General features: G+C 41.0%; 1 protein-coding gene across 1 annotated transcript in view; it reads right to left on the minus strand.

The window, feature by feature from the left end:
• Window positions 1-3,053: 3,053 nt before the first annotated feature.
• The window catches only part of LOC107040835 (uncharacterized aarF domain-containing protein kinase 1), a 132,579-nt gene continuing 119,046 nt past the window's right edge, over window positions 3,054-16,586 (minus strand). Inside the window, exon 2 of the mRNA XM_015261098.2 lies at window positions 3,054-5,264. Within this exon, the coding sequence (XP_015116584.1) occupies window positions 4,413-5,264 (852 nt within the window). The 3' untranslated portion in view covers window positions 3,054-4,412. The remainder of the gene's footprint in view (window positions 5,265-16,586) is intronic.

Raw genomic sequence — 16,586 nt, forward strand, 5'->3', positions numbered from 1 at the left:
GGTAAGAAGATTCACGGTAAGAAGATCATGCTGTGTATATGGTGGGATATGAAAGGTGTACTGCATTATGAACTTCTGAAGTCTGGCGAGACAGTTACTGACGATCGCTATCGTCAACAATTAATAAGATTGAACCAAGAAATTGAATAAAAATGTCCATTTAGTGGCAAAGGAAAACGTCCAGTAACATTGCTGCATGACAACGTCAGGCCTCGTGTGGGTAAACCGGTCAAAGATACGTTGATGGCTCTTGGATGGGAAGTTGTGCCACACCCGGGGTATTCACTAAACTTAGCTCCAACTGATTCTCACTTGTTTCGGAAGATGCAAAACGAATTGACTGATGTGCGATTCAAAACATTTGAAGAAGTGCAAAAATGGGTCGATAATTTCCTCGCCTCGCAAGATGAAACTTTCTTTGCGAAAGGCATCGGTGATTTACCTAACAGATGGCTGAAGGTCATTCAAAATGATGGAGATTATTTTGATGAATAAATGTAGTTTACTTTTTTTCGAAAATGACTTTTAAATTCTTTGCAAAGTATCCTAAAACTTATTTGTATACCTAATAAATACTTGGTGATTTAGATTCTGTGAATGAAAACCGGTAAATTGTATCTATATGGAGATATGGTAATAAGACTTTTAAAAAAAAAATTTGTAGTTAAATATGAATAGATTGCCCTGATGAGGAGTGGATATACCGCTCGAAACGTTGGCAAATAGTGAAGATTTGTGCTTTTAATTGAATTGGAGAGTAAAATCGCTGAGAACCATAAAATGGCCTGGAGGAGTAGGAGGAATATTTGGAACTCCTCCAATGATTATTAATTTTTCCTAAATTTCTCATTTTTCACAAGGACGAATTTCGATGAATTTTTTAATGTTGATGATATAAACAGACGGAGGTCGGTTATATCCGCAAATTAAATTAAAATTATTCTCGCGCGGCTAACAAATCCTTGCGTTCGAGAATAATTTCCTTATGGATACCTACCTTGAAGTGCTAGGCACATCCCCTGCGTCGTGACGTTACGCTATGTCGCGATTAGCAAATGAGGGTCTTTAGATATATAGAATAAATGAACGGAAAACTATGGGTTCCCCTGTGTTTAATTTATTTGACCCAATGATAGTTGTAGATACAATTGACAAGTATAACAAGTTTTTCAATCCCTTGACTGAATACTGTGATTATTATAAGTTGTTATCCTTCGGACTTTGCTTAAGGAATTGGCCTTAATACCGTAGAGGATTTTAACGTTAAACGACTCGATACGCCGCGTGAGAGCTTCTACTATTTTCGATAATTTTGCTGAGTAGTCGATGATATTATTTTGGAACTACTAATGATAATTTCGAGCTCACCCTTATTTAGATCCTTGCGGTAATTAGTTGTAAGCTTGAATGACGGAACGCGAGCCGTCGGATGAAAGTGCACTGATATCCGTGATCCAGAGATTGTCCTTTTCAAATGTGTATGAAGACGAGAAGATTTAGTAGAAGTCACTTTGTTTAGTTCGATCACTGCTTTTATTCACTATAGTAATTTTGATTGATCTAATTTAAAGTTTGAGTCCAATCAGTGACACAAATGTATGACACGCTCTATCCCGCGACTACGAAGGTGGGCGTATTTGTCGCGTATGAGTTAATTTTACTGCGAAAATCACTTGTGATCACTCCACACAGTTTACCGATCGGTTTGCAATCCCAAGACTAAGGGGTAACGAGCTCGGCTTCGAGGTAGTGAAAAGGAATAACGCAGGAGCCAAAAGTTATGATTTTCCGCTGTTAGTTAACGGTGACTGAATGCAAATCCGGTGTTCCCGTGTCGCGAAGCGCCCGTAGGAGATGCTTAGGTCAGCATCCTAGAGCACACGTGCAAATGGGTGAGCCGATTTAGATGGTGTGAGTATAAGAATGCGCATACGCTCATCCTTATCAGTCACGTCATCCGGTGGACGATGGCTAACTCAACGTTTTGCTCCCTTTCAATGCAACGTTGAAGTTTAATAAAATAATAAAATTTTCGTATATAACATTGATAATTATTGAGGGAATTCACTGATGGTCATATCTGACATGATCATCTTCTAGAGCAATATAATTGTCATAATTGAAACCTAATACGTTATTTTAAAGAATTAATACTTCTCTTAAATAAATGGATACTTGGCAAAAATAATTTTTTTCTGAGTGTGGAAATGATAGTCGATAGAGGCTTGAGTTTCACGTCATTCGAAGCCATTTTGATGTTGCCATGTCGGCCTGCGTCTTCATATGAATTCCCTGTTGAGGAAAAAATTGTCTTCACAAATTGTTTCAATGTTTTATGTACGGCGACAACATTGAAAAAGTCAAAGACCAACACTTTCACAATTCCAAAACGATTAGAAAATGCAATCCGCCGTAAATTCATCAATTATCAAATAAGTCAGGATTCTTAACCCTTTGCTTTGTCTCATGGCACTCCACTTTTCGCCGTTTTGTAGTGGTGTAATTGCAGATTGACAAAAAATTTTGATTTTGCCATAACGGCTCTAATAATTGAATAAATTGAGTTCAATTGCGCTCATTTTGAAGCTTTTCCAATTAACTTGCAATGTGTGAAAACGAAAATTCGATTCCTAATGATTAAATTCAGTTATTTCACCTTTTTCGCAAATAATCAAAATTCAAATGGAAAAAGTGAAATTTCTTAAAAAACCATAACTAGCAGAAAAAAATCGAATCGCTCTAAAAAATTTATGGGAGCTTTGTCTCATGTATTCATTCTCAAAAAATATCGGCAGGACGACCGGAAACATGACATTTTTTCGTGTCGGATTTGACGTGGAATTGCTCTATTATTATTCATAAATCAACAATTAGTAGGAATGTACATTACCAGAAATTATAATTTTAGTTCAAATCAATAGTGGTGGGTATTGTATCAATTTACCAATATTCTATCAATTGCAAATTCAAGCGGAAAAATTAATTGAAATATTACGTTTTCAATTGCTTGCTTATGTTTGGCTGTGGAACTCGGGAAATCAATATAATAACGATGCGAAATGTACGAATTCCATTTATTACCAATATAAATATGTGTCACATTTTTCTAAGATTTACAATCCGTTTCGTTAATCCTTAAGTGATCGTGCGACATTAACCAATCTATGCTTGCGAAGAATGGTGCAATTACTCTTCGATCAAATTTGTGACAAGAATAGAGACTGGGTACAGCCAAGCACGTGGACACTGGCATTCGATACGTGAAGCTGTTCAACTTTTTGAGTCACCTTTTGCCTTCATTGACCAATCGATCATGAAGCACGAGTGGTATGTATCAGGCGATTCCTTTCGCCATGGGACAGTTTCAGAAGGATTGTTTTTTTTTATAAAGACATTCAAGATGCAACAGAATGTCTGCCTCAAAATTCCTCGCGAATTCGGAAATATTTTCCAAAATAAAAAAATGTGCTTCATCCCAAATACATAAAAATTCTGAGAAATTTTGCAATTTTCATCAAGACTTTTTTTGTAACCCTCAATCTCTCTAGTACAAAGATACTTATCGAAGAACGTCTATTTCTCCGTGGATTTCGAAATTTGCTTCAACAAAATCTTCCGACGTGAAAATAAAGCCATCTTAGTTTTTTCTCAAAAGAAAATGTGAAAATGAAATATTTCTGTTTAACGGAGAGACCCATCGAGCGACTTTGGATACATGATTAGATACATCAAAAAGTGGAAAATATGTATCAAACTCAATGCATATCAACCTGTATTTTTATATAAAACGTCTACATATAAATAGTATTACTACGACGAAGTCTGTTTTCTGATCAGTTATTTTATTTTCCTGAAAACTGTATTAAAAAATAATGATTTTTGAGAATTGACTGAATGAAATAAAAACTTTCTGACGGGCAGATGGGAAAACGTGTCGATATAATTTTTTTCCTTCCTTCCGTATCTGAGATGAAATGTTCTCAACAAACTTGTAAATGAATGATTGAAAAGTTAAAGAAGAAAATAGTTACAGCTTAATTATTTTTCCAACCGCCTGCATTAATATTAGCATTTCTTCTTCTCCAGCCCGAACCTAATGAAAACTTCCTCCTACCCTAGCCTACTAAAATTTCTCCGCCTGCGGAGCATGTGTGAAATGATGGTTTGAATCTCGGCGGAGATAACAAAAAAAAAAGGACCAAATGGCATCAAATCTGTGATCCAAAAAACCTTTTTGAAATGAACACAAAATGGTTCAAGTTGAAATACGGGGCGAAGTCGATTGGATTTAATCTTGATCCTACGTTTCGATACAACCATAATGTATGAAAAATCGTTCAATCGAGTTGTTCACCAACCAGTTTCCACCAATGTCCTCCCCCCCATGAAAAAAAATCCTTAACCAACTGCTTCTAAAATGAAAAGAAGTTTCTATTGAACAACGACGCAATACTCCTCCTTAGATCAAAATTAATAACACCTAGCCAGGCATAATACATGAACAACTTCCATAGACTCCACTGTTTCCGCATTAAAACTCGTAGTCTATGTCCGACATCTCTCATTTTCTCATCATAAATAGCATGAACGCAACACCTGGACATCTCCATATACGCCGACATCCTCTGCGAAGTCCCAAGTGTGTGCTCAATGCTCCGAATCAAGTCATTAGTCTTGAGAATCAGCAACATCTGCCTATTGACCCTCTCTAAAACTTCACTGATCTGTGGTAATAGATTGGGTACCTCATTCTGGAACATCTCCTTTTCATTCTTACTGTACTTCGTCTTCTCCACCCCAGCCATGATGGTATCCCAGGTCCTCCCAGAAACCATACAGGCCAGCAGCCCATAGAGATCGCCGACTCCTAAATCGGCACAATACCTCTTCATCCCCTCCTTATCCTTATTAAGGATTGCCATCCATAATTTGGAATACGCCCACCTGAACTCATTGGACAGCTCAGCATAAAGACCATGATCCAGGAGGACTATCTCTGCTTCATTCATCTGATTCTTCTTCACGAGAATGTTTCCGGGATGAGGATCAGAGTGTACGAAACCAGTGATGAAGATCATGTGGCTGTAGAGTCTTCCTAATTTCTCACTAATCTCATATGGATTAATATTGTTCTGATACACGTAATCTAGGTCATTCACTTGTCCTCCTTCGATGAACTCCATAGTTAGGACTCTAGGGGTAGACAGTGTCCAGTGGATTATAGGTATTTTCAGCCATTTATAGTGACGGAACATCGCTTGGACCTGTTCAAACCATGAGTATAACATAGACGTATGAGTAGGAATATAATATTTGTATATAAAAGAGTATAATTATGGGATTCACACAGAAAAGTAGATTAGTTTTTCACTATATTCACCGTCCTCATAACCATTAGCTAGGATGATGTGATGGAATAATTTACGAAAAAGAAAAACTTATCGCTTACTACTAAACTATTAGGGTACCTTTTCATTCCTGTTCATTGTGCAAGTTTCGCCATATGTCCACAGTGGCATCACGTTAAGCTATCGTTAGCTTCACGTTTCCATTAACGTTAGCCTAATGTCTCCACTTGACGTTGGCGGGCAAGTGTGAAATACTAGGCGCGTGTCGATAATTGATTACTAAAAATAATAAAAAACATTGAATTGGTAATTCATTTGATCATATTCGATATTTTCATGATTGTGCATTGTTGAACGACCGGTCACGAGGGGTGAGAAACAAATTGTTGTGAAAATTTAGAAGTCGATATCGATTGCACGAGAAAATGGATAAATGAGGAAAAAAATGTTGAATTTTTTTAATATTATAAATGAAGTTTGTTTTTGTGTATCCGAATTTTTTCATAAAAATTAGCTGTGGACGGGTTTTGCAGACGGTGTGGGGTTGAAAAATATTCAATTTTTAGCCTCTGATTCACTCTGATGTGGATACGTCTATTTAGTCCAGTGAAGGAAAGTCCGAATTACATGTTTTTAGCTGCCGGACTGCATTTTGGCATGACAATCAATTACCGAGCACTGATCAAAATTTTAGGTTATCTAGGGTACTCACCCTCCGGGGTGAGGTGGAAAAATCTGAAAATTCCCCTTAAAAAGAGTTTTTCCGAAATAACTCGAAAAGTACTCGAGATACGATATAAAATATAATAAACAAAATTGTAGTGCGCAAAAGTCTACAAAAAAGTTCTTGACCACTTCACCCCTATTTCGTACCATTTGTCCCCCAGAGCCGTTTGAAAATATGAAGTGAAAAAAAATCTTTAACTAAATGAAAAACAATGTTTTTTTTTAAATTTTTTCGTCCTGCTGAGAATTTTCACGGAATTACGACTCAAAGTTGATCTTAACTTTTTTTCTAATGGATGAATTTTTTACTTCCTTTTTTTTATAATTTTTTGTGGCGGTTAGAGCCACCCCCTCCACTACCACCCGATGAGAATTTATCATTAAAAACCAAATGGTACTAATTACACATGAACTGACGTTACTTTCATTATGAAAATCACTTATGACCTATGCATTAATGTCACTATTTTTTTCAATACATATTGATGCAGATACGAATATCGTATTCATTTATTCATGAATGAGATTATTTCGTATCAGACTTTTTTTCGAAGTTCACACCAAATAGGACTGACTAAAGTAGAGGCACAGTTCTTCAGGGGCAGGCGACCCCAAGCTTAAATAATTATCACTCCATGGGAGGGATGGCGCTACGGTCGATTTTGGCCTCTGAGCGAGCTGGCTGTGCCGGTAACTCGTCGGTACACAGGAACAAGTTCAAGGAGGAATCTTTGTTCTCCTTGTGCTTCATGTTTTTTCATGTTTTTCAGCGATTGTAAATTATAAATAAGATCGAAATAAATAATTCAAAATTGAACAATCGTAAAAAACATTTATTAAGAATGTTTTTCCGCATGTAGATACAAGGGTTGAGATGGGAGATATAAAATATACCGCGTGTGTTTTTTATGTAATATTTTTCATTAATCAACTATGAAGGAACAAGAAATTATTAGCGTTAGAAATAGAGACATCAAACAAAATTTTGTAACGTGACTTTTTTGCATGGGGGGTAAAAATGCCTATTACCTTCGCCCTTCTTCCCCTGAAGCTAGTTAACTCAAAATAAAACTAATGACGGGTGCCAGATAATTTTTAGCCGGAATTATCAAACCGGAAGTGCACGAATTTTGAGTCCAAACACTCAGAAAATTCTTAACCGACAAACCAAAAACGAAGAGAACTAGATTTTGGGGGAAAGGTAACGGTCCTCGGATCGCTCAGTGTGCTAGGTTGTGGAGAGAGGGGTAGATTTCAGGTGGAAACGGGTTATTGAGTGGTTAAAACTACAAAAAAAGAAAGAGATCGACATTGTCCTTACTTGTTTCACTATTGAAATTTTCCCAAAATAAATTATTTACATGCTTTTACATAATTTCCAAAAAAAAATGAAATTTTTCTGTAACAATCATCGCCCTTCTAACCGAACCAAAGAAAAACTAATAAATCCGATCTGAAATAATATTAAAAAAATTATATAATTACGATCGCTTCGCTTATAAGGCTAAAGTGATCCAATCCCTCAGGTGTTATTGAAAACACGAGGACAATAACGAAAATACGAAAATATTAACTAATTCCGAAATGCTCGAGAATTCCGAGAACTGGGGGAAAGGTACGCAAATACCCGTGAGAATGAGAGAGAGGAGATAAAACCAGCGATATACGTACTGCGGAAAACGTACTGCGGAAAATGAAAATTCGATAAAACTAGACTCGCCGTGGCGGAAAACCAGTAAACTCCGAAAAACCCAGAGTCAAATTGCTCGGGAAAGTTTGGAAAAGCCCATGATACCAAAATGATCAATTTTGGATCGTTGGGAGCCACTCCAGGTTGATTAATACCCGGAGGGAATTTTTAAACGAGGGACCGCTCGCGTGAAGCCAGAACCGCAGTTTGTAGGCACGGATCGATGTTAGCGGGGTGCCGTGAGGGGGAAGCATTCATGGGGAATGCTCGAGCCACTCTACGCGAATTTTCCGTAGAGGGAGAGGGAAGACTCTCTGCTACGGAAGCAAGACAGAAACGAAGGTCTAAATCGAAAAATCTCACGATTTCGACCGAGAAAAATGAAATAAACCCCAATTTTTCCTTAGAGCTTCAAATAATTAATAAAAAGAGGCCCTACGATGCCGCTGGGGAGAACCGGACGACAATTACGACGCCAACCTTTCTAGAAGGGAAATAAGTCGATGAAAATCGACCAAAAACCCACATGTAAGAATCCGGGGACAATCGACATCTCAAAAGGAAAATGTATAACAAAAACCGCCAATAACTGACTCAACAGCCGTTTAATCGGATTGAAGGCCACTGCACGTGGCTGAAGGCCAACGTGAGGAAAACCACCATGAGTGGAAAATCGACGCCATGCGCAATGGCTCGGATAAACCACCGAAAACCAAGAAAAACTCACCTTTGGGAGCTTCTTGGTTACGCGACCCTTCTTCTTCACCACTGTGAACTCCTCGTAACCCCAAAAATACTTCAAAATGCACACAAAGTAATCCCAAAGGGCACTGTTAATCCTAAGGAACACACAGTATGTCATACGCGGCAAACAATTTAGAATTAGTTCCGCTGGTCGAAGCGGAACTAAATTCGTGGGCCAGTGCCGTGACACGCTGCCCTTATAATTCCTCACCAATCGAGGGAAACTTTGATTGGCTGAGATGTTTTGCCAGCCGAGGTGTGATCCTCGGGGGGAGCACCCAGAGTGGGGGAATATTTGAATGCCCTAACCCACTAAGTCTCATACTTAATCGAATTTTAACATCATACGCTAAACTAAATACAATAAATACCATATAATAAACTCTAAACTAAATGCAATAAACATTACTCAATTTTTTTTAACTCTTCCCTGAACAGCTGATCGCTCAGTCGATTATCCAAGGCTCTTGGTGCCTCCCAAAATCCAAAAACATTTACCGGAGTGGGAAAACTTTAAAAATCTACAAATTTCCACCGGAGTGGGAAATATCAAAAAGCTCTCTCTCTCACTCGAATTTTTACCCACGATTTACCGGATTATGCCGCGGGAGTTGGTTGTTCATAAGGTCGTAATTGTGTTCCTAACGAACATCCTCACATATTCGTTACAATTGACTCTAATATATATATTTTAAGGGGACCCCCCCCATTCTCGGTTTCAAAAAATCGATTTTTTTTTAAATTTAATTCGAACCTATAACTATTCAAGAATGTTCCTTTAAAATTTCAAGTGAAAATTTCAAAAACTCTTGAAGATATAGCCGATTTATGGTGGAAGCGTCAGGCGACGGCGAGAGCCCGCACGCATGGGCCACCTCGCAGGTACCTAGCTCTCATTGGTGCCCCTGTCCCTTCATGGGTTCCCCTTCGGCATATTTTGTGACTACCTGCCTGAAACATCTGCTTCTAGTCCCCCCCTACTTACCGAAATAAAGAGTAGGAAAGAGAATACACAGCTACGTGAGATATAAGATTTAGACAAGCAGGACAGGGATATAGAATACGTTGGCATGCTCAGTCTCACTGCGTCTCTTGCAACAGTAGCATATTCAAAAATACGCTGTAGAAAATGGAAAGGAAACATGGTAAACAGGGTACCACTAGGCCCAGTGTAAGTCGTAAACGGAGGTTCTCTGGAAATAGGCATACGAGTGAGCTTGACCAAAGTTATGCGAGCACATCCGCTGAAAAACTTTCTAAAGCATCTAATTTTCAACCAAGTGTCGATCCTAATTTTAGTTATTGTATTGTGCAGTTCTGACTATTCATGCAATTACAGCAAATGGTAAACTGCAAAGAGTGTAACGGTGATATTCAATTCAACAAGAAAGATGAAAGAGGCTTGGGTTTCAAGTTGGATATAGTTTGTAATTGTGCTCATGAAAAGGTCATTGAATCGTGTCCCAAAATTGGAAAAGCATACGAAGTAAACAGGCGGTTTGTATATGTGATGAGATTACTGGGAGTCGGATTAGCAGGAGCGAACACTTTCTGTGGGCTTATGGATCTAGGCAAAGGCATCAGTGAACGAACGTATTATGAGATTATTAATCACATCAGTTTCGCAGTTGGTGCTGTATTTAGAAAAGTAATTACGAAAGCTACCAATGAGGAAAAAGAAAAGAACAAAGCAGCTGGTCGTCCAGAAAGGGAGCTCGCGGTTTCAGGTGATGGTTCATGGGCCAAAAGAGGTTTTTCATCTCTTGTAGGCATCGTATCGTTAGCTGGTAAATATACGAACAAAATTATAGACGTCGTTGTAAAGTCGAGTTTTTGTATTGTATGTAGACCATGGAAAGGTAAAGAGAACTCTGTTGAGTACGAGTCATTTTGGTCTGAACATAAAAATAAATGTTCCGCCAACCATTCTGGAAGTGCAGGGAAAATTGAAGTGGACGGCATAAACGAAATGTTCGAGCGATCAGAAGATCTACACGATGTGAGATATAAATATTATATCGGCGACGGCGATACAAAAACATTCACTTCAGTTGTGAACAAGCAACCTTATGGACCTGACTTTATTATTGAAAAGAAAGAATGCGTTCTACACGTCAAGAAGCGAATGTACCGACAATTGAAAGAAGCCAAAAAATTGATAACGCAGATAAGAAAGCAGCGTAAAGAGCCAGCCGCACCGTCGAAAAGAAGTAAAAATCAGCCTCCTAAAAAAGCTCAACTAACGGAAAAACTTATGAAAGAAATGGCTATTTTTTATGGATTAGCGATTAGACGTAATTCCGATTCCATTGAAGATATGAAAAATGAAATTTGGGCTTCATTTTATCATAAAATTTCAACTGATGAAAATCCGCAGCATATGAATTGCCCTCCTGGACCTGACTCTTGGTGCAAGTGGCGCAAGTCTGAAGCCGCTGGGACATTGCAAGATTATAAACATCCACCGGAATTACACGATGACGTGCAGCAAACGATCAAGCCCATCTTCATAAAATTGTCAGCAGATGAACTCCTTCACCGATGTCTGGGAAATAATACGCAGAACAACAACGAGTCGTTCAACAATTATGTCTGGAATTTTGCCCCCAAACACATCTATAATGGTAGAAAAATTGTTGAAATTGCTACCCAAACAGCGGCATGTATATTTAACGAAGGTTTTGTCACAATTTTAAAAATACTGGAGACAATGGGAGTCAAAATTGGACGGGCAGCAGCCCAACTCCAAGGGACGCGCGATGAGCAGCGCATCACGCAGGCTGAGGAGGACCTCACTGAGGCTTCCAGAGAGGCCAGAATTGCTCGGAGAGACCAACGAGCCGAAGAAAATCAAGCCTATGAAGAAACGGAAGGAATTTTATATGGATATGGCATAGCTGATTGAACGTAGGTAGGTTTTATACCCAAGAATTTGCTTCTCAAAACTTTAAACGTGTTTTTCTCGAAACAGTGTTTTCACGACTGGCGCATGAGGTTACTCAAAACCTATTAATCCAATCGGTTCCAAATTTTAATACGTTATTCTATACATATATAGCTCTGGTATGAACTAGGATAAATCAAATCGGTGAAGATCTTCTTTACTTTTCAACTTGATTTGTGGCTGAAAAAAAGGCAATTTTCAAAAAAAAAATTTCAAAGGTCCGCCATTTTGTTAATTTTTGTGCGAAATTAATAATCCTAGTTCATACCAGAGCCAAACATGTACTCTTTCTAATCCCGTTGGAATTTTTGGTTTCAGATGTTCCAGTGAGCGGAAATCACATGCGCCGCCGAAAAGAAGGGCTTTTGTTTGATCACAAAAAACAACAACAAAAAAAAAAAAAATTATGTAAAATTTTTTTCTTCTTTTTTATGTCTTCAAATAAATGTATGCAAAGTTACAACCCTAAAAAATAATTTATGTTCATTTACCAGCCCATTGAAAATCGTCAAAATTTGAAATCGAGAATGGGGGGGGTCCCCTTAATGGACGAATAAAATTTTTCAGGATTTCTTATATTCATGTTTTCCCCTCCACCGGGTTCCCACTTTGTCGTTAGTGAGGGGGCTCGGTCGCGGGCGGTGGGGGTCTTGAGGACTATCGCCACCCGCGGTCGCTAAGAGGAACCCACCCAACCCATGTGTATGAGCGGCGTAAGCCATGGCCTCGGCCATACCGTACCTAAGGATGCGTGCTACAAGGGGAGCTGTGTCGCTAACGGTGCCTCTCAGAAACCTGGGAGACCTCTGAGAGTAGTCCTGGGTGTAACCCACCCGAGACAAGACAAGCCCTGGGCAATCGCGGCAATGCACCAGGTGAAAACGCTTAACCGCGGTACTCGTAGGACCAAAAATGGAAACCAATCTAAAAAATCTCAGTATTGAAAAAGAAACTTCGGGTGGGGCCAACGATGGCGAACACACGAAGTCTGACAAGGCTGACCAGTCTGGTACCGATGTGAATCGGGTCAGACTGAGTGGAGCCGAGAGAAGACGTCGCAAGCGAGCGAAGCTGCATCAAACCTCGAGGGCAATTGCAACCTTGGCGGATGCAGCAGCGAAGGTCGATGAGGGGAAGGGGGAGGGGGCTGTGAGGGAGGCAATAAAACGCCTTCCATCGGAGCGTACCACGCCAAGCCCCTCCGTCAGACCGAAAGAAAAGAGAATGAAAACGCAAGATCAGGGCGCATATGCTCAGAATACTGCGAGCTCATTCAAGTTTGCAGTTATGCCGGAGTCATATCCGGATCAGAAACTGGGCACTGAAGAGGTAACGGAGGTAAAGAAACTTCTGAAGGGGGCCATTCTGGCGTTACCTGACGGAGTGAAAGCACCCACCTTCAACGGTGTCTGGGAAAGAGAAGGTGTGGCAATGGTGTACTGCACTGATGAGGAAACGGGAAACTGGCTGAAAAGCATTTTCCCCGAAAACAAAATAGCTGGGCTTACTGTATATGTGGTCGCAGCCGCGGAGCTTCCCAAGAAGCACAGGGTTGTGGTACACGTGGAAGACCCAGATCTAACCACTCAAGAAGCACTGTGCTTCCTTGAGAAACAGAATGCAGGACTGCAGGCCAGAGAGTGGGTTGTCGCTCGGGGTAGCGAGAGCACGGACGCGAAAAGTGCCCACTTCGTTGCGCTGATAGACGACCGATCACTCTCCGTTCTGAAAGCCTGCAACTTCAGACTGCACTGCGGGATTGATAAAGGTACTGTCAAGCTGCTTGCGAAAGACCGTGGTGAAAGTCAGAAGAAGGGTACATAGAGGTACCAGGAAAGTAGTCATCATTATGGCTGCAACCCGGGTGCACATTGTACAGATAAATTTGCATCACAGCAAAGCAGCCTCGGCTGCTCTAGCCAGGCTATTAGCTGGGATGCAGACAGTCATAGCATTGATTCAAGAACCATGGATAGTGGACAAAGCCATTAAGGGCCTCAGTGGTTGTGGCAGAATCTATTACGCAAACACTCAGGAAAAAATTAGATCTTGTATTGTTATTAAAGGACTAGACTCTTTCTTCTGTTCACAGTGTGATAATGTGGATAATTGTGTCCTCGATTGGACGTGTGGGGAAATAAGGGCCCTAAATACCACCTGAATGATCCTCGGGAGGCGATGTCAGTCTGGGGGAGGAGGGCTAGTAGAAGTTAGGGATCATTCNTTAGATCTTGTATTGTTATTAAAGGACTAGACTCTTTCTTCTGTTCACAGTGTGATAATGTGGATAATTGTGTCCTCGATTGGACGTGTGGGGAAATAAGGGCCCTAAATACCACCGGAATGATCCTCGCGAGGCGATGTCAGTCTGGGGGAGAGGACTAGTAGAGGTTAGGGATCATTTCCATGGACTCTGGCTCGTTTCTCACCCCAGCGCAGTATTCCGGAGCACCAGAGGGATAATCCAGAGGAACCGACCATGTCAGACGCCTTGGAACTCGATGGAGAGGTCCAGTCATCGCCTGGGAAACTCCCCAGGTGCCAGAAACTCCACGATGAACATCCGACACTGACACCAGCTGTCAATACTCCGGAGATGGTGTATTTTGAAGTTGGCGTGAAGGCAAATAGTCATCATCAGAGGGCAGGAGAGCACGGGACATGTCAGGAGCAGAGGCTCATGGGAATTTTGAAAGCAACAAGGAGTGCGCGCGCACGATGCCATAGTGGAGTGCAATTTTGCCGCCTCTTGATGACCGGAGAGGGCACCACAAAGCCGAACGGAGCACGCTCATTGGCTGTTGATGACATACTGTGCGAATCGGGCCGGAACTACGTCATCCGGAGGGAACGAGAGAGAAATCATTAGAAGAGTTTCGGGGCGAAAAGACGTCCACCGAAGCCACAGCGACCACCGAGCAGTTAACACCACGTGTGAGAGATAAGCCAGCGTCGAGTGAGTGAGTTACGATATTCATTATCATTGAAATTGCTGGAGCGCGTGGGGTTATTTTCCTAGTTTTGAGACATTTGGAGGGTTTGAAGGCCTTTTGCCTTGCCCTTTACCTGGGAATTCCGGAGAATTGATATAATCCGGGAGGGGACATTTCAAGGTTAACTGTCGTACTTTCGAGATCTGACATCGCACTCAGGGGATTTTTGAAGGTTCCTAGGGTCTCTGGGGTCATTCTGAAGGGCTACGACAGGCCTTCTGCCCTTCTCCGGAGAAGTTAGTCTGCGACTTAAGGGAACTGTGATATTAGGGTGATTAAGGCTTGATAGAGGGAGAGAGTTGGGGGACGCGGGCGTCTCCTTTCCACTATTTTGGGGAATTCCCGTTGTGAGGGATTTTGAGAGTGGATATTATCGGTCGGGGGACTAATTCTGGATATTTTTGCGATATATGCGGAGACAATACGGGATCGAGGATTTAAGAGTGTGTGGCGAGTGAATAATTTGGGTTTATTTGATATAGATAAGGGTTTTGAGGACACAGAGCTTCCTCACAGGGCCTGTGACCCCCTTATGTCAGGGCGTAGAGCTCTTGACGAATGTTGAGGTTTGATTTCAATTAGTTTCTCCACATTCCTGGATTCTCGAGATCCGTTAGGATTATATCGAGTGCCTAGAGCCCGGTTCGAGCCGAATCACTAGTAATGTTCGAGTACTGAATCTCATAAAGGTCTCCATTTCCTTGAATTATTGATAGTCGAGATTCCGGATTTAGTCTTCCGACCGATTTCTCTTGGAATAGGGGCAAAGTAACAGGGTTAGAAGAGCTTGATGCGTAGGGTTTGACTCACTGGAGCCATTTAGGTGGAAGTTGGGCATTTATAATCATTTTTGAGAACGTTTTGTATTATTAGGATTAAGAGTTTTGATATTTCTATTTTTTTTTTTGGATCTCATCAAGAGCGGTCGAGTCAGTGCATTCGGAAAACAGTCTCATACTCCGAAAGGCCGGAGATTGTTATTATGTTTTTATTTTGATTTTATTATTTTGAATTATTAGTTTCTTTTGAGCACGAACTCAAGTGCATTATTATTTTTTTGTTGTTTCTTGGCATTTCCAAGTAATTTTGAGATACACGGAATATTTTGGCTTTTGCATATTATTTTTCTTTCACCGTTGAGACGAATATACGCCGCTCTTGAATAATTGCTTTGGGAGTTGAGTTCTTCTTGGTTGTAATCTGAATCCCTCCCCCCATACCTACCATCCAGATTAAGTAAGTGGTTAACACGAGCCCTGGTAACAACAAATTGGTAAGCCAGGGCACTGCACTCATGTTCTGGAGCTGACGGAGCGAGAGGAAAACCTGATCTAAGGAGTTTTGGCCACAAGAAAAGGGTCTGAGAGTCTGGGGAAAGGCCCTCATTAGAGTCGAGTCGTGTTTCACTGGAATTAGTCCGGGTTTTATTGTTCGAATTTTGGAAACAAGCTGACAGTCACGTATTTTGTCACAACAGGCTAGTGAGGGAGACCTAGCTGTGGCACAAGTGAGTCTGGGCCTGGGACAAGGCGAGGAAATGAGCTTGGTTGTAGGGTCAGTTTACATGCCCTATGACTCGACTGAACCACCGCCTTCGAAAAAAGTAAAGGACCTATGCAACCATGTGAAGGAAAGGGGACTTGAACTCCTGCTAGGTTGTGATGCCAACTCGCACCATGTAGCATGGGGGAGCACCGGCATTAACGGCAGGGGGGAAAGTCTCCAGGAATTCATAATGGGGGCCGGTCTAAATATCCTTAATAGAGGGTCAGAACCTACCTTCATAGATCGGAGACGAAGGGAGGTCATAGATATCACTCTGGGGACGGATAGAGTGGCCGACATGATTGAAGACTGGAGGGTCTCAAAGGACCTCTCAGCATCCGATCATCAAACCATAAGAATGTCCATCCACACAGTAAAAGAAACGGAATGGGTAAGAAACCTAAGACGAACAAACTGGGGAAATTACCGAGAAAGTCTATCTCACAATCTTAGGGATATCATCCTCTGATTCAACAACAAAAAGCAGCTGGAGGAGGCTTCGATTGCTCTAAACCAGGCCATCATGGACTCCTTCGAGACAAACTGCAGGCTAATCCCGAAAGGGCAGCCCACTGAGACTCCTTGGTGGTCAGAGA

Source organism: Diachasma alloeum, unplaced genomic scaffold (assembly GCF_001412515.2).
Source record: "Diachasma alloeum isolate Michigan unplaced genomic scaffold, Dall2.0 Dall_scaffold_00344, whole genome shotgun sequence".
In the NCBI taxonomy this organism is placed as follows: Eukaryota; Metazoa; Arthropoda; class Insecta; order Hymenoptera; family Braconidae; genus Diachasma; species Diachasma alloeum.